We start from the raw sequence: 16,000 nt of genomic DNA on the forward strand, positions 1-16,000 counted from the left end.
GCCAGCCGGCCTCAGCTCCCATGGCTGATTCCTCTAGTGATGCCAAGGGGGAGATTATGGTTGTCACCTGCACTGTGTGCGGGAGGAAACAGGCTGAGAGGTTAAGTTCTGTCTTCAAGGTCAGAAGAAAGGAAGGTAGCCAGTGAGGTTTGGCAGAGCTGCAGTGTGGAGTGGGAGGGCCGAGACGTCACCAGGTGAGGGATGGGCAGGGTCCATGTGCCCTAAGATGCCCAGCACAGACCACAGGGCACAGAGATATTTAATATCAATCAAATTCCATTTAAGTGTACTGTTTGCTCAGTGTGACAGGCAGAATCCAAAAACGGCCCCAAAGATTCTGTCCCCAGCATACCTTGCATAATCCCAGGGACTGTAAATACGACGATTTTAAATATGGTGATTAGGTTATGTTACACTATTGATCGTAAAATGGGGAGATTATCTGGGTGGCCTGACTAAATCACGTGAGCCCTTGAAAAGCAGTTCTGTTGGAAGAAGAAGTCAAGAAATCTGAGGCTCAGGGAGGGCTGGCCAGCTGCTGCTGGCCTGCAGGTAGAGAAGCCCGTGGGAAGGAACGCGGGGGCTGCAGGCGCAGAGGGCGGCCCCCTGCTGACAGCCAGCCAGGAAACTGGGACCTCAGTCCTACAGCCACAAGGAATTCATTTCTGCCCACAAGCGTGAGCTTGGGAACGGGTTCTTCCTCGGGGCCTCCCAACGAGAACTCGGCCCAGCTGGCACCTTGATTCCAGAGACCAGAAACCAGCCACGTCAGGTAGACTTCTGACCTACTGAACTGTGAGATAATAGACGGGGGCTACTGAAAGCCACGCAGTTTGGAGTTCTCTGTTACGCAGCAATATGCTCGGCTACTAAGAGTTTTTAAAGGGGGGCCTTGACTATGTCATTTGGAGACACTGGCATGGTATTTCAACAGTGGCGGCCACCTCCTCTCTGCTCCCTGGAGGCTTTTGAGGGGCCCGAGGGCCCCGCTGCAGCTGCCATCTCCTCGCTAGCAGCCTGATCCCCAGCTCCCCGGCTACAGGCAGGCTGTCGGGGGAGATGCTGGAGGGCAGGGAGCCAGTCTGAAATTGGGGGAAGTGGCTGCTTCTGGGCAGGGACAGAGGGAAACAAAGGCCACAGGCCTGACGTGGCCCTGCCAGCTGGACAAGGAGTTTCCCTCCCGGCTGACTCAGCTAATGACCTGTTTCATCTCGACAAGGGGACAACGTGCTGTTTGCACCCGGCGAGCTTGAGGCCAGGAGCAGGGGAGCCAGACACGGGCCTAGGCAGAGACAGGGACATTCCTGAGTCCCATGCCAGCTTATGGAAACGGCTGCTGGAAACGCGGATTAACTCCACGGCAGCTGCTTCCACTGATTTATGGCCCCTTTCGGACCCAAAGGCTCGCTGCCCTGCTCGGCTCCAACTCCCAAAACGCAGCAGCTTTTTTTTTTTGTTTTCAAGGCTTCTTAAAAGTAATATTTAAGTGCTCTCTCTGGCAGGACATATTCTAAAAGCAGGACAGAAAATGTCAGCTTGGCCCCAGTGCAAACATGAAGTTTCCGGCAATGAAACAGTCCATATTTTTAAAGAGTGAGACAACTTAACCCAAAAAGGGTCCTAGCCAATCAGTAAGACAAAGACCAACAACCCAATAGAAAAATGGGCAAGTGACATGAAAGGAGTCAGACATAGAAGAAACGCAAAGGGACAACACACACATGAAGAAATAAATGCTCAATCTTGCCAATAATGGAAGAAATGCAAATTATGATAAGACAGTTATTTCCCTGGCAGCTGTGCACAATTAGGAGTAAAATTTGCTCAAACTTTTGGAAGAACAATCCAACAATATCAGCAAAGTGAGAAATGTTTATAATAGTCTTTGGGAAATTCCACTTCTGGGGATTAGTTCTACAAAACTATGAGAAGACCTGTGTTTATTGCAGCTCAGCTTGTTCAAAGAAAAAATCCAGACCAAACTGGAATGGCTTTATGAGGCCAATGTAACTGAGCAAATTATGATTTTTTTCATTCACATGCTGAAATATTATGTTGCCATCAATAAGGGCAGATCAGACCTAACCTTCCTCATGTTCATGGACATGGAAAGAAGCCAAGACATACATTTGAGGGAGAAAAAGCAAGTTATGTGAGAACACAAATAATATGATGCTGTTTCAGTTTTTTTTTAAAGCACATGTGTATTTACACATGCATGAGAAGGGCCTTAGAAGGGTGAATTCCACACTTAAGAGCAGCTGCTTCTGAGAAGTGAGGTGGGGGTTAAACAGGTTTGAGTCACTGGCAATCTGGACCCTGACTGTTGATAGAGGGAATTCAAGCCCAGAGAGATCTGTGCAGGCTTAGGGGTCAGCAGACCTCTTTCACTGACTCTAAGATGTGGTTTGTTTGTTTTTTTTTCATTTTCCATCTCTAAAGTTGAGATGTGTCTCATCAAGAGTGTGTCATAATTTAATTAGCATTTTTTCTTTATTAGTGAATTTAAACTATCAGTTTCTAAAATTCAGTATACCTCCCTCTGGGAGACTAAAGATTCACATTAGCACATTAAAGGCTCTGAGAAGTCCTGCAGCAAAGAAAGGTGTCCAGTCCCAATTTCTCCAACATATCTGACACAACCCCTAATTTTTCCTTTTTCTTCTTACTTCTCATCTTTGCTTCTCCCTTTGTTTACACACGAGATCATGCTGGGGCTCCATGAGGTGCCCCCACTCACAGATGTCTGAGAAGTCCCTGTCACTTTCCAGTGTAACTGGGCGAAGGGAAGCACGCCTGCTTTTTAAAATTCTGTATAAAGATGATTTGCAAATACCACAATAGCAAGTGCTGTCATCAAGAACCATCAATGGATGCTTTAAAAAAAAAAAAAAGGCCAGCAAAAGCATGACAAGAAACAGGATGGCTGCAAAGTATCTCCTTATGAGATAACTGCCAACTACAGAGAGGAAAAACAGAAATTTGCAGAGGACAACCAGTCTGACAAAATAATCAGTTAACCAGAGGGAAGACATACCGACGCCACGCCCTCCTGACTAGAGGCGGGAACAGCATTGCTGGTGCGGCGCCCCTGCCCCAAATGCAGAACCTCCACGAACCTCCACGAACCTCCACTTAATCAGGGGAAAACATCAACCCAAACTGAGAGACACGTGGCAAAATAAACAGTCAAGGCTCTTCCAAAGTGTCATGGTCATGAAAGGCAAACAAGCTGTGGCCCCCTTTCCAGGTAGGGGGAGACCACAGGAGGATGGCCAGACGGGATCTGGGACAGAGGATGGGGTAGCACAGGACAAGTACAGAAATTGTTTAATTGCAGTATTGCTCCTGACGGGAATGTCCTGGCTTAGAGACTTGTTTCATGGTTACAGGAGATGTTAACACCAGACGCAGCTGTGCAAAGGGTATACAGGCACTTTGTAGCATTTTGGGCAACTTTTCTTGGGAAGTCTGAAATTTCTTAAAAATAAAAATTATACTTAAAAAATTGTATTCTGTCAGCCCTCTGTATCACGGAGTTCAACCAACCATGAAGAGAAAATATTCAGGAAAAAAAATCCCCAAACTCCATTAAGTTCCAGAAAGCAAAACTTTAATTTGCCATGTGCCAGCAAGTATATAGCATTTATATCGTATTTAAAACCATTTACATAGCATTTACATGGTATTGGGTATTATAAGCAATCTAGAAATGATTTAAGGTATACAGGAAGATGTGCAAATACTATGTCATTTCACATAAGGGGACTTAAGCAGCCTCAGATTTTGGTATCCATGGAGGGTCCTGGAACCAATCCGAAGGACAACTGTAATGCAAACTTCACAATAAATCCACAAAACTGATAAAATTAAAAATAATCGCACATGATGCTTTTACAAATGTGGGTGTGGGTGCTCGGGAAGGATGGAGGGAGGGGGAGCACTGCCCTGGAACAGAGGCGGGGACCTGTTTACGGAGTCACAGAGGCCACAATCAAGGATGCCAGCATGCATTTACTGCTAAAAAGAAGTACGGGGTGTGGTCTGAAACCCACAACACAGTGTCACCTAGGAGAATTACCATCAATTGACTATTTATGCCTTAAATGCATAACAAAGTTTAATCCTTACGATAACCCTGTGAGGATGGGACCACTATCATTATCCCCATTTTACAGACAGGAAAGCTGAGGCTCTGTGCAGTTATATAACTTGTCTACATGCACACGGCCAGGCCGTCTGACTCCAGATTCACCACAGCACTGCTTCTGAAAGGACCACTGCAGAGGCATGCGTCCCACTGAAAGAGCACTGGACTGAGTCAGAGGCATGGAGTGGCCCACAGTTAGTCCTTCAACCTCTCCAAGCTTCTCTTCTCATCTTTAAAAATACAGAGAACAGTTTTGTGGGCGTCAAGAGCTCAAGATCTCTCTGAGCTGGGAAGACACTAGGTGGTCTCAGGTTCACACTGAAGCATAAATGACCACTGTCTGATACTTTCTGATCAACCTGACCAACAAGAGTGTTTTGAGCATCTGTCTGTCCAACTGTGTCCCAGGGAAGAGATGCTGAGATTTCTTACCTGAGCACTGGGGGACTGAGCATGAAGGGGGAAAAACGCTCCTGGGAGTCTCAAGTCTACAGAGGTCAGTCATCTCAACAAGGGGAAAGGGAGCGGCAGGTCTCAAAGATGGTGTCTGGTTCACCTACTGGCCCAGGTCAGCCCTGCACACACAGGGCTGCGGGGACAGGCCTGGAGGAGCAATCAGGGCTGGGTGGGGTGGGAGATCTGTGGGTCAGAAGGAGACAGGGGTTCCCAGCAGGGTAAGGAGGCATGGGGCAGGCCCGAGCACCTCCGTGTGCCAGCAGATGAGCAGAAAGTCAGGCATCTCGTCCACAGCCTCCATTTTCTCAACTGAAAAAGGGGAGCATTACAGTCGCCCTGGGAGGATTAGCAACAAGGAGAGAGGAGAAGCTGCCCACTCCGGGCCAGGCCGGGTCCAGCGTGCTCTCCTCATACCTTCTGGGCAAGAGGAGAAATGGGAGAATCACCAGGACTCGGGATTCACTTAAGTCCCCAGGGCTGGGCCAGGTTTAGGACCAGCTGCCTCCCAGTGCCAAGGCGGGGCCCACCTTGGCCCTACAGAGCGTGCCCAACCCACCCTCCTGCTCTGCAGACCCCCACCTCCAGCTGAACATGGGGTCTCTCTGCCTGGGTGGCTAGAAGGCTGACATGAAAAAGAGGCCAATGTTTCTCCGGAGATGCCCCAAAATCCTGAAAGGGCCCATCCGACAGGCCCGCCTCCCCGTCAGCTCACGGAGTCCAAGCCTCTTCTATGGCCACCTGCTCCAGGCCTGATCTGGTGCAGTGTCCTCCCTGACACCAGACCCTCGGCCCTGTGGGTGGGGCAGGCCTGGAGTTGGGGAGGACACCCAGCTCCTCACAAGTCTAGCCGGTAGGTGTATGAAGCATTTTCTGGCGGGTTGATCTAGAACTTCAGCCTCTTGTACAAAATCGGGGCTGGAGGCTGGCCCTGACTCAGAAGCAAGAGTCCTCGGGGGGCCACACCCCAGTCCTCTTTGTCCTTCATGACTTCAGGCCCCATTACTAAGTACCAGCTTCTGCCACATCCCTCCCATCCAAGCTGCGGGCGCCCTGTGGGACCAAGGAGAGGAGCTGAGAGCACCCGGTGCCCCACTCTGGGCCTCGACTGCTGCAGTGAATAGGGCCAGACCTCCCGCACGCCTGCTCCCTGCAGGCGATGGCAACCCCGCCCCGCAGGTGAGCAAACGACTCAAGAGAGGGGTCAGTGCCTGCCCAGGCCACACGGGCAGGGCTGAGACTTAAGCACAGGCTTGTCAGTGCCAAAGCCCTGTTCTGTTCCACTACAATGTGTTGCTGTGCTCAAAGAGGACAGGGCTTTTGTCTCCTCAATAACCATATGGGGCAGAGACTCCATGACTGAAGGAGAGCTGCCAGTCTCTCTCCCAAGTGGGCATCAGGGACCTTCCCTGGACACTGTCATCGCCTGGACACCAGAGGGCGCCCGGGAGCAGTGCCAGAGCCCCCCACTGCCTCCATCGTGGCCTCGGCCCCTTGTCGTCAGGCTCAGGGACAGCGTGGGTGGAGAAGGCAGGACACAGTAGGGTGGGGAGCCGGATTCAGGAGCCACTGGCTAAGAGGATACCCAAATGGGGTGAGTTCAAATCCCAGCGCTGCCCCTAGTAGCTCTGCGGTCTTAACCAACTAGTCTCGGTGCATGTCAGCGTCCTCCCCGCTATGGGCTGGGATCTGTGCCTTTCTCGAACGGTCATCCTTAGGATGAAATTAGCTAATACAGTGGCTGGCGTGCAGCTAGTGCTGCCGGAGCGCCACCTGAGCACTGACAAAGCAGCTCCAGAGGAACGGTGCCCTGCAGGCCACACAATGCAAGGGACACAGGTGGACCTGAGGCCCGGACCTCGACCCCAGAACCCCTCCAGCTCTCTCCTCTCCCGCCCACAGCCCTTTAGCAGCTCACCAGGGGCGGACAGTCGGCCCCCACCTCTGAGTGAGAGCCCCCAGCTCGAGACGGCTGCTCTGTGGGAATCACTTCTCCCAGGCCCTACGGAGTAGTATTTTCCCTTTGCTTGCTGTCTAGATTACTCCATTTCAATCTGGCCTCCAAACAGCCTCCAAGATGAGCCCTGATTAAATTCCCATAAAACCACAGGCAGAGACGCTCGATCTGTGGTGTGTGCCTCCCTCCCCAGGGAGGCCCAGCGTCCGGATTGCCATCTGTCATCCCCCGAGCGCATGTGTGGGAGATGCCGGGGGAGCCACACCTCATCAGCAGCCATCATCAGCTCAGGAAGGCCTCTGAGTCCTTTGCCCTGTGGCCTGAGACCCTCCACCAGCTGCCACTCCAAGGAGACAACCCTGTCATTCAATCACAGCTTTCTCACCCAAAGCTTTAGCCAGTTCAGGGGCTGGCTAGAGTCTTGCTCAGAACCGCTCAGCCTGGAGTGGCAGAATCAGGCCTTGGTCAGACTTCAACCTGAAAATCCTGGCCCTATGCAGCAGAGCAGGTGCCCATGAGAGAAGAGGCCTCGAGACCTGTGTCCAGCAATCTTGGCTTGTGACACAGCCTCCTCCACCCCCATCAATTTCCAGGAAGCTCCTATACTTGGTTTGAATTGGATCCAGGTTCAGTACCATCTGTGCCTCTGGCCAAAGGGTGTGGGTGCAGCCCCACCCAGAAGCGATCATCTATTAGAGAAACCTGCGGCCCAGGCACTCTGGGGTGGGTCACTCTGTAAGCCTACTGACTTCACTCTGTCTGAGCTGCTGTATAGAAGGGACTTGCTACTGAGGCCACCCACCCTGGCCAGCTGGACAGGGAAAGGTCATTCCAAGAGTCACTCACATTCACTCATGGATTCTGCAGACAGGAACCCACTTGCAGAAGGTGGGGAGGCAGACAACTAGTTGTCCCAAAAAAAACTCATTCTTCCCCTTCTTCCATGATGACAGAGCTCCCAAATTTGGCACATGGTTGCTCAAAATGAAGACCACATTTCCCAGCTCCCTTGGAGCTCAGTATGTGACTCAGTTGGCCAATGAGGTATGGACAGAGAGCATCACTGTAGCTTCCAGAACTTTTCCTTAAATGATAACTTGGGATATTTCTCTTTGCTCTCTTTTCCTTAGTCCCCTCTCCATCCTAATGTCTAGATTTTGGACATGATGGTTGGAGCTTCAGCACTGCCTTGGACCAGAAAGGCCACACCACAGAACAACAAGCCCGAGGAAGCCTGGGCTCCCGCTGTCGCTCGCCAGCACTGGGTGGCCTTGCCCTGGGCTTTCACATGAGAGAGCAATGAAGTCCATCTCCGTTAATCCAGCCTCCTCTAGGGTCTCTGCTGTGGCAGCAACCTTAGCAGCAGGCTTAAGACCAATAGGTCTGAGGCAGGAAGGACCCTGTCTCCCCTCCAGGCTCTGAAATAGAAAAAGATGAGCTCTGGGAACTAGAACTGAGATGGCACCAACCACTCCAAGTGGCATTACGTACTCAGAGAGTGAGGCTGGGAGGCAGGAGGCCGCCCCTGCTGATGCTCTGCATGGAGACGGAAGGCCCGCCTGGGCGTGGACCCTCGATCCGAGCGCCCTCCCCATGTGTCACAGCCCACAAGCCCACCCCCACTACAGAGCAGGGAGCCTCGGTCACCTCCCTGCAAGAGCCTCCCCCCTTTCTTCTTTGCAGCCACCCAAGCTCTCTGAGGACAGGGAGAGCTGCCTCGGCCTGGGGGATGGTGACAACTCCAGGAGTCTCTGCCAAGCCCCTTCTCCCAACATAAAAGCAGCATCACTTGGACTGCTGAAATCGAGGAACTTCAAGGGTAATTAGGGCCCTTTACGGTAGGCCTAATGGGGCTGTGTGCCTCCAGGAAGAGCAGGCGTGGGGCGGGGAGTGCCAGGGATGCACTTCCCAGAGGAGGTTCTCTGCATCTGCGTGGGGAGCAGCCTCAGCCTCTGGGAGGATGGGAGGTGGGAGCCAGCAGTGCTTCAACAGCCCCCGGGTGGGCAGGAAAAGGCTCCAGGAAGTCCCAGCCTTTGCCTGCCCTCCTGGAAGAATACCGGCCTGGCTCGGCGTGCACGATAAGGAAAACCCAGGGAGCAGCGGTCACGGCCCACCCACGCAACAATGCCTGCTGGCCCAGGACCAAGCCTGTCTCTTGAGTTTGGTCAACAAGTTCTCGCAGGCAGCTCCTCAGCTGACAGCACTTGAGTTTGAGGGGCTGGTCACCAGCCCGTAGCGTGGGTGGGGGTAAGGTCTCAGGCCCCCCTGCGCTGCCTACCTAAAAAACGTATTCTCATCTCCTCACTCACCAGCTCATACACCTTCAAAGGCTGCTCACGAATGGAGTCCCCAGTTGCACGAGGTGTTCTCAGTCCCCCTCTGACCAATGGTCTGCAGGTCCGTGCAAGTACCCCACACTCTGGCTCTTGGCCCGCTTTGCTCACACCCTGCCCTGTGTGGGAGGCCCAGGCTGTCACCCTCTCAGTACTCACCCACCAGGGACAGGCCTCCTTCCCATGTACCCTGCGGTCTAGCCCATCACCGCTGCCCTGGTCCCTGAACACGCATGATCACACTCCAGGCCTGGGCTCACCCTTGACCCCAGCCCTGATTATCTGCCCACAAAAATGGAGACAGATCCCAAGATCCAATCCAGATGCCTCAGCCCTTTCCCCTATAACAGGAGCGGTGACAGTGCCTCCCATTTCTGGGTGACCCCATGGGCCGAGGCCATGCTAAGTGCTCTTCAGACATCATCCCGTTATCCCAACCCCAGGCCCCATGGATAAACCACTTATTTTTTACTCATCTTACAGAAAACAGGCAGGGCCAGGTCAACAGACTTGGCCAAGATCACACAGCAGCAAGATTCAGACACAATCTCAGTCCACATCTACAAAAGCTTGTACATTTCACTCCAAAAAGCCCTCTCAGCAGAGCCCTCCCCAAATCCCCAAATCCCCAATCAGAAGGCATCTCTCTTCTAAAAGACTTGCCTCTACTGCTGACCTGCAACTCTGCCCACTAACCAGGCCCTCCCGTCTTTTACCATCCCCTCCTGTTCCTTCACACGTAGCTGGGAACACACACACTTCCTGGGAAGAGATGGATTTCCTTTCCAGCACCAACGTTCAGCCAAAGCATCACTTTAGATCTTCCTTTTCGTCTGGGGGTTCTGGTTGGACCCAGGAAAGGAATGCAAAGGGAATATAAATTGACATGGTCACTGACTTCAGACCCAAGGAAAGAGGCCAGCACCCATGTCTTCCACAGAGCACACTTTAGAGAACCAAGGGTCCATGACTGCATCCATGCCAGGGGCTTGCTAGATCCAGGGCCCTCTGACTATGGACATGAAAGTCAAGCTTAGGAGTTAGGAGCTGGGGAGCTTGAGTTGGAGGGACCTGGCTAGATTCTGGCTCTGCATTTTACAGGCTGTGTGATGCTGGCCCAACTGCTAACCTCTCAGAGCCTCTTCTGCAAAACAGGGAGGATGATCCTGTCCATTTGCATAAGCACCAGAGGAGAAAATGTAAGAAGAAGGCTCAGCCCGGGGCTGGGCACTCAGCATGTACCCAATAAATCCTGCTCGTGTTACTCCCAGGCTGGTCCTGTGAACCAAAGTACCACTGGGCCAACCACCAAACGAACGACACCTGGGGCCAGGTCAGAGATCCAGGCAGCCCCTTCTGGCCACACACACAGCATCTGAATGGCAGGTACAGGGACTGCCACTCTCACCTCTAAGATGAACCCTCCCCCAGCCCCAGGGCCCAGGCAAAACACTTTTTCTTTAAGTTAAACAAGAACTCAGCAGGGGACGCGTGGACCAGGCGGAGGACTAGGAGGTTACCGTTAATGTGGATCTTTCCAAAAAGCCCTTCTCACATAAACAACACCTCGGAAAGACAGTCTGACTGCTCCGGAGCTGCCCTGCCCTGGGAGGTGGGGAGGATGAGTCCTCAGGGGCAAGAGCCTGGAGCTGGCAGGAGGCGCTCGGGCAGCTAAGAGGGAGGCTGCTGCCTGCGAGAACAGAGCGTGCCCCGCGAGGTCCAGCCGCCACATTACATATCTCCATGTGTTTGATGAAAGGCCCTGTAATTTCTCTGTTTTCCTCTTTTGCCCCGTTCCTTTTCCGCCCGCCCGGCTGCCGCTGAGCTATTCTGCACACATTTCTGCTCTCTAACCACTGTGTTATCTGGACACTTCATCACCACTCATGGGTTTAAGACAACAAAACAAAACCGTCTTGAAGTGGTTGGAGCCACTCTCCCAAAGAGCACCCGAGGGCTTTTATTTCCTAACTCTGCTGGTCATAGTTGGAGAAGGAAAGGTCCTCCCCAGAATGTTCAATTGCCTCCCACATGAAAGTGCTTAAAAAGACCAGACTCCCCTCGTCCCGCCCCACACAAAGGCCACCTTGTGTCCATGGGGTGAGCCAACTGCCACGGAGGCCGAGCCACATGTGCCATACCTTTCATGTAGGCCTCGATCTTCCGGATGAGCTCGTAGGACTTGGAACGGTCAAGCAGTGTCCTGATGGCAGGAAGGGGGTCCAGGACAATGGTCTCGGGGTGGGCATCGATGTACTCCTGAAAGGAAACCACACTCCTTCCGGTTAGAGAGGAAAGACTGATGCTGAAACGAGGGTGACTAGCAAGATTTCATCCCTGTGTGCCCTCCCCGCATCCATCCCTCTCCTCCATTCCCTCCACCAGCCCTAACTTCTGGTTGAGGTTTCACCTGGTCTCAGGAAATGGTCTCCACCCACTCAGCCCCACTGGGATCACATGACTTTGGTCAGACCAATCAGCACGTTCCCCCTCCTGGGGCTGCAGGCTCAGGAGAGGACATGACCTGAGTCTGTCCAATCAGAGGCAGGCCCAGTGCTCTTGCTGGGAATGCTGGGAGAAGAGCACTCTCCCTCCCTGAAGACAAGAGGAAGCAGGGAGACCGGGCAGTTTGGCACAGTCACCCCAGGATCTGAAGGAGACACCTGACGGAGCCAAAGCTCAAAATGGAGCCCAAACTGAGAAAACAGCCGAGAAAAGGAGAATAACTGGGTTCTAGTTGGCTTGACTCCTGGATAAAGCCTCACCTGAAACCAGATCTGCTCCATGTGTTGATTATGTTCAGTGGGAGTGGCCAGCACCTTGCACTGATATGGCTCTGAGGCAGGGCTGGGGACAGTGGGCTGCCGGGACTTAGAAGGTCTGTGGGAAGGCATGGTGATGACACTTGCTGGGGAGTGGCCACCCCAGCCTTTAAGTGCTCACTCCAACAAGTGCTTATTAATACCTACTAGCTTCACGGCAGATTGTGGAAATGCAAGCGGAACTGTGATAAGATGAGCCTTTAAGGAAGTTACAATGTTCTTGGGGAAATAACACCGAGGCACGTGGGAAACAAGAAACCATTATCTGTAACGGAATTTAACAAAAGACAGCAAAATGTTTAGAGGAAAAGAACGCAGGGATCTTGGCCCTGCCATGTGTCATCTCTGTGACTCCAGGAGCTCCTGGTCACATCAGTGGGCTAGAGCAGCTTGTCAAGGAAATGAGACCACCCCTCTGGTTCTAAGACTCTAAGGACAAAAATGGGGACTGCTGGAGTAACAGGAGAGGGGCTCGGAGAGAAGGCTGGGCGTAAGGAAGGCCATTTACCAGCTGTTGTTACTGTGAGTTGAACTGTGTCCCGCCCACAGATCTGTTCAAGTCCTAAGCCCCAGTCCCTGAGAATGTGCCCTTATTTGGAAATAATGTCTTTACAGATGTAATCGAGTTAAGATGAGGTCATATCGCATTAGGATGAACCCTCATTCATTGACTGGCATCTTCAAGACCAGGACTGTTTGGACACAGGGACACACAGGGAGAAGGCTGTGTGATGACGGAGACAGTGACTGAAGTCAGCTACAAGGCAAGGATCGCCACCGGCCACCAGAAGCCAGGAGAGGCGTGGAACAGATTCTCCCGCAGAGCCTCCGGAAGGAACCACCCCCCGCAGACAGCTTGATTCTAGACTTCTAGCCTCCTTAACTGAGAGAGAACGGGTTTCTATTGTTTTAGGCCACTCAGCCTGTGGTACTCTGCCCCGGCAGCCTCAGGGAATGAATACGCCAGCTTAATTCACAGCTCCCATCCACGAGACGAGATCAGTCTGGGAGGTCAGCAGAGGCCGAGGAAAAGCCACAATGCTTCTTTTCTAGTAAACCTTATCAGCAAAAAGAAAGCTCCATTTGGGATGATTTTTTTTTTCCAGTGAACCAGTTTTGGTTCCCAGCAATCATTTTAAAGAGCTCTCAACACAAAAGCCAGATTCACATCTATTTCTCTGAAATCTGCTCCTGCCTTGTGTTTCATACCAGAGTATCTGGTCATGGGCTCATGGGCGTCTTTTTCTCTGAATGTTAAAATTTAAAAAAAGTCTGCGTCCCTAAGGGGTGGTCAGGGCATGCATCTGGGGAGGACTTCCTCCTGTCCTCACACCCGTGAACTCCGTGGGGCCTCCATGCTCTCGCCCCACCAAGGTCCTCCCCCAGCAGCCGCACCTGCAGACCCAAATGCAGAACAGAAGCTGCCTTCACGGCCTTCTCCTCTCCCTGAGAGGCTGGCCCCTGGCCCTGCTCGTATGGAATGAGCCCAGCAGCTGATGTGGGGGGGCCCGCATCTGGCACACACAGGTGTCCTTAAGGAAGGGTTATCCCGGGCTGCCCTCAGGCCAAGGGGCCGTGTCCAGTTCTCTCTCCTGCGGCCTCAGCCTTACCCAGGTGCCTGAACCTCTCTGCCGCGGGCTCCCCAGCGGCAGCTCTTCCTGTGGGCACTGCTCCTCTCCCAGGGCTTGTTCCCCTGAACCAGGTCTATGCTGTCACAAGAGCACATCATTCGTGAGAAACCGAGATTAACATATACGACTGAAAGTACATCAATGTCCTCATGTTAAAAGGTCATCCGCTCAACAACCTTCGCGTCATCCACAGCTCTCAGGGCATCATGCAGGGTGCAGCCGATGCTGGATGAACAACAGCCTTCCACGTCTTCCTTTACTGGATCTGGCCAGTGAGAATCCTGGCAGATGAATTTGCCTTCTGGGTTATGAACTGAAAGCAGTTCAGTGCTCTCACCACCCACCCGGCCCGTCGTGCCGGGAAGCAGCCGGGCACAGAGGAGATTGGGACTGGGAGTCAAGAAACCCAGGCTCCCGCTGCAATCACCGCCTGCTGTCGCCTTGGGCAAGCCACTTGCTGCTCTTAGTTTCCTCATCTGTGACTTGTGAGTCTAAATTGAAGAAACCTAGGAATAGGGTTTGAGGCACATTCAAGGCCACACATGGGGGCTGTTCCAAGAACAACATAGGCAACTGCTTGCTAGACGCATTACAGGTAACGGCAGGGATACACACATGCTCACTGCTCTCCTTCAAAAGGGAGGCATCATCAGAGATGCTGCTTCAACAGGCTGGCCCAGTGCTCCCCCAACAACCAAGGTCCTGTAAAACATGGACACACCCCCCACCCCCACTGCAGTACTGAGAAGAGTGCACAGTTGCTGAAAAACACAAAGTTAGTTCACGGCAAAGGAACCCATAAACAAAACAAAAAGACAGCCTACTGAATGGGAGAAAATATTTGCAAACAATGCACCTGACAAGGGATTAATTTCCAAATATACAAACAGCTCATATAGCTCAGTATCAAAAATAAAAAAACCCAATCAAAAAACGGGCAGAATACCTAAACAGACATTTCTCTAAAGAAGACATACAGATGGCAACAGGCACATGAAAAGATGCTCGACATCACTATTAGAGAAATACAAATCAAAATCACAATGAGGTACCACTTCACACTAGTCAGAATAGCCAGCATCAAAAAGTCTACAAATAATGAATGCTAGAGAGGTTCTGGAAAAAAGGGAACCCTCTTACACTGTTGGTGGGAAGGTAAATTGGTGCAGCCACTACGGAAAATAGTATGGAAGTTCCTTAAAAAATTAAAAATAGAGTTACCATTGATCCAGCAATCCCACTCCTAGGCATATATCCGGAAAAGATAAAAACTCTAAATCAGAAAGATGTATGTACCCGCAATGTTTATAGCAGCGCTATTTACAATAGCCAAGCCATGGAAGCAACCTAAATGTCCATCGACATGACTAGGTAAAGAAGATGTGGTGTGTATGTATACACACACACAATGAAATACTACTCAGCCATAAAAAAGAATAAAATAATGCCATTTGCAGTAACATGGAAGGACTTAGAGATTGTCTTACTAAGTGAAGTAAGTCAAAGGCAAATATATGACATCACTTACATGTGGAATCTAAAAATATATATACAAATGAACTTATTTACAAAACAGAAACAGACTCAGACACAGAAAACAAACTTAGGGTTACTAAAGGGGAAAGGGTAGAGGAGGAATAAACTGGGAATTTGGGATTAACAGATACACATTACTATATATAAAATAGATAAGCAACAGGGACCAACTATATAGCACAGGGAACTATATTCAATATCTTGTATAACCTAAGATGGAAAAGAATCTGAAAAAGAATATACATCTATGTCTGTATATATAACCGAATCAATTTGCTGTACACCAGAAACACTGTAAATCAAGTATACTTCAATAAAAATTTAATTAAAATTTTAAAAAAACCACAAAGCTCGTTCTGGTTCCACTTTCATGCATTAGGACAGTGACCTTTAAAGAGAGAACTCAGACTCATTAAGACATGAATTTAAGCCAAAGGGGCTAGAAGAAACCAAAGAGGAAAAGATCTGACAAGCAGGCGCCAACGAGCTTTTGACCCAGGACGAAAGCATCAGAATTAACAGAAGAATTATTCCCAAACACAATCTCTTTTGGGACAAGGACAGAGAGGACAAAGAAGGAGTTTCTCCAGTGGCTCCACTATCCACAAGCAGATTTTCTTCCAAGCTTTTCAGCTTATCTATTGTATCACAGGCCTCATGCATTTTTCACAAGTCTTTTAGAATTAACCAAACAACTTGCTGGAAGGGTGAGCGCCCTGTACTGTTTCATCACCACTCAGAAGAAGAAAGACCCAAACCGTCTCCATGGCAAATGGTAAACACATGTTCCATTAGAGGGTCTGCCTCGAAACACCTAGAAAGGGATCCTGGGTGTACAAGGGAAAGCCTGGCTTTAAGCGGCTAAAGAAGGGGAAATGCACAAAGAGATAGCCGGGGTCAGCAGGGCCTCAAGGAGGTGCAGAGACCACCGACAAAGGGGCACAGACCAGCCAGATGCCCTCTGAGGCTCACGGGATGATGATGCCAAGAGGGGTCCTGGGCCCTCTGCTGGGCTGGGGGGAAGTCAAGGTTTCCCCGCTGAGAATCTGAGCCGAATGAGAGGACTGAGATGACCATCAGAGATACTATTTTCTCTGTAGTCCATTTATGGCCAGGAA

The 16,000-nt window shown here is 51.1% G+C and overlaps 1 protein-coding gene across 1 annotated transcript in view; it reads right to left on the reverse strand.

Annotated features, from left to right (window-relative positions):
- The window catches only part of ITPK1 (inositol-tetrakisphosphate 1-kinase), a 151,239-nt gene that overhangs the window by 37,691 nt on the left and 97,548 nt on the right, over positions 1–16,000 (reverse strand). The window contains exon 5 of the mRNA XM_072963625.1: positions 11,035–11,152. Coding sequence (XP_072819726.1) covers positions 11,035–11,152 — 118 coding nt within the window. The remainder of the gene's footprint in view (positions 1–11,034; positions 11,153–16,000) is intronic.

The sequence above is a fragment of the Vicugna pacos genome, chromosome 6 (assembly GCF_048564905.1).
Source record: "Vicugna pacos chromosome 6, VicPac4, whole genome shotgun sequence".
NCBI classification, from domain to species: Eukaryota; Metazoa; Chordata; class Mammalia; order Artiodactyla; family Camelidae; genus Vicugna; species Vicugna pacos.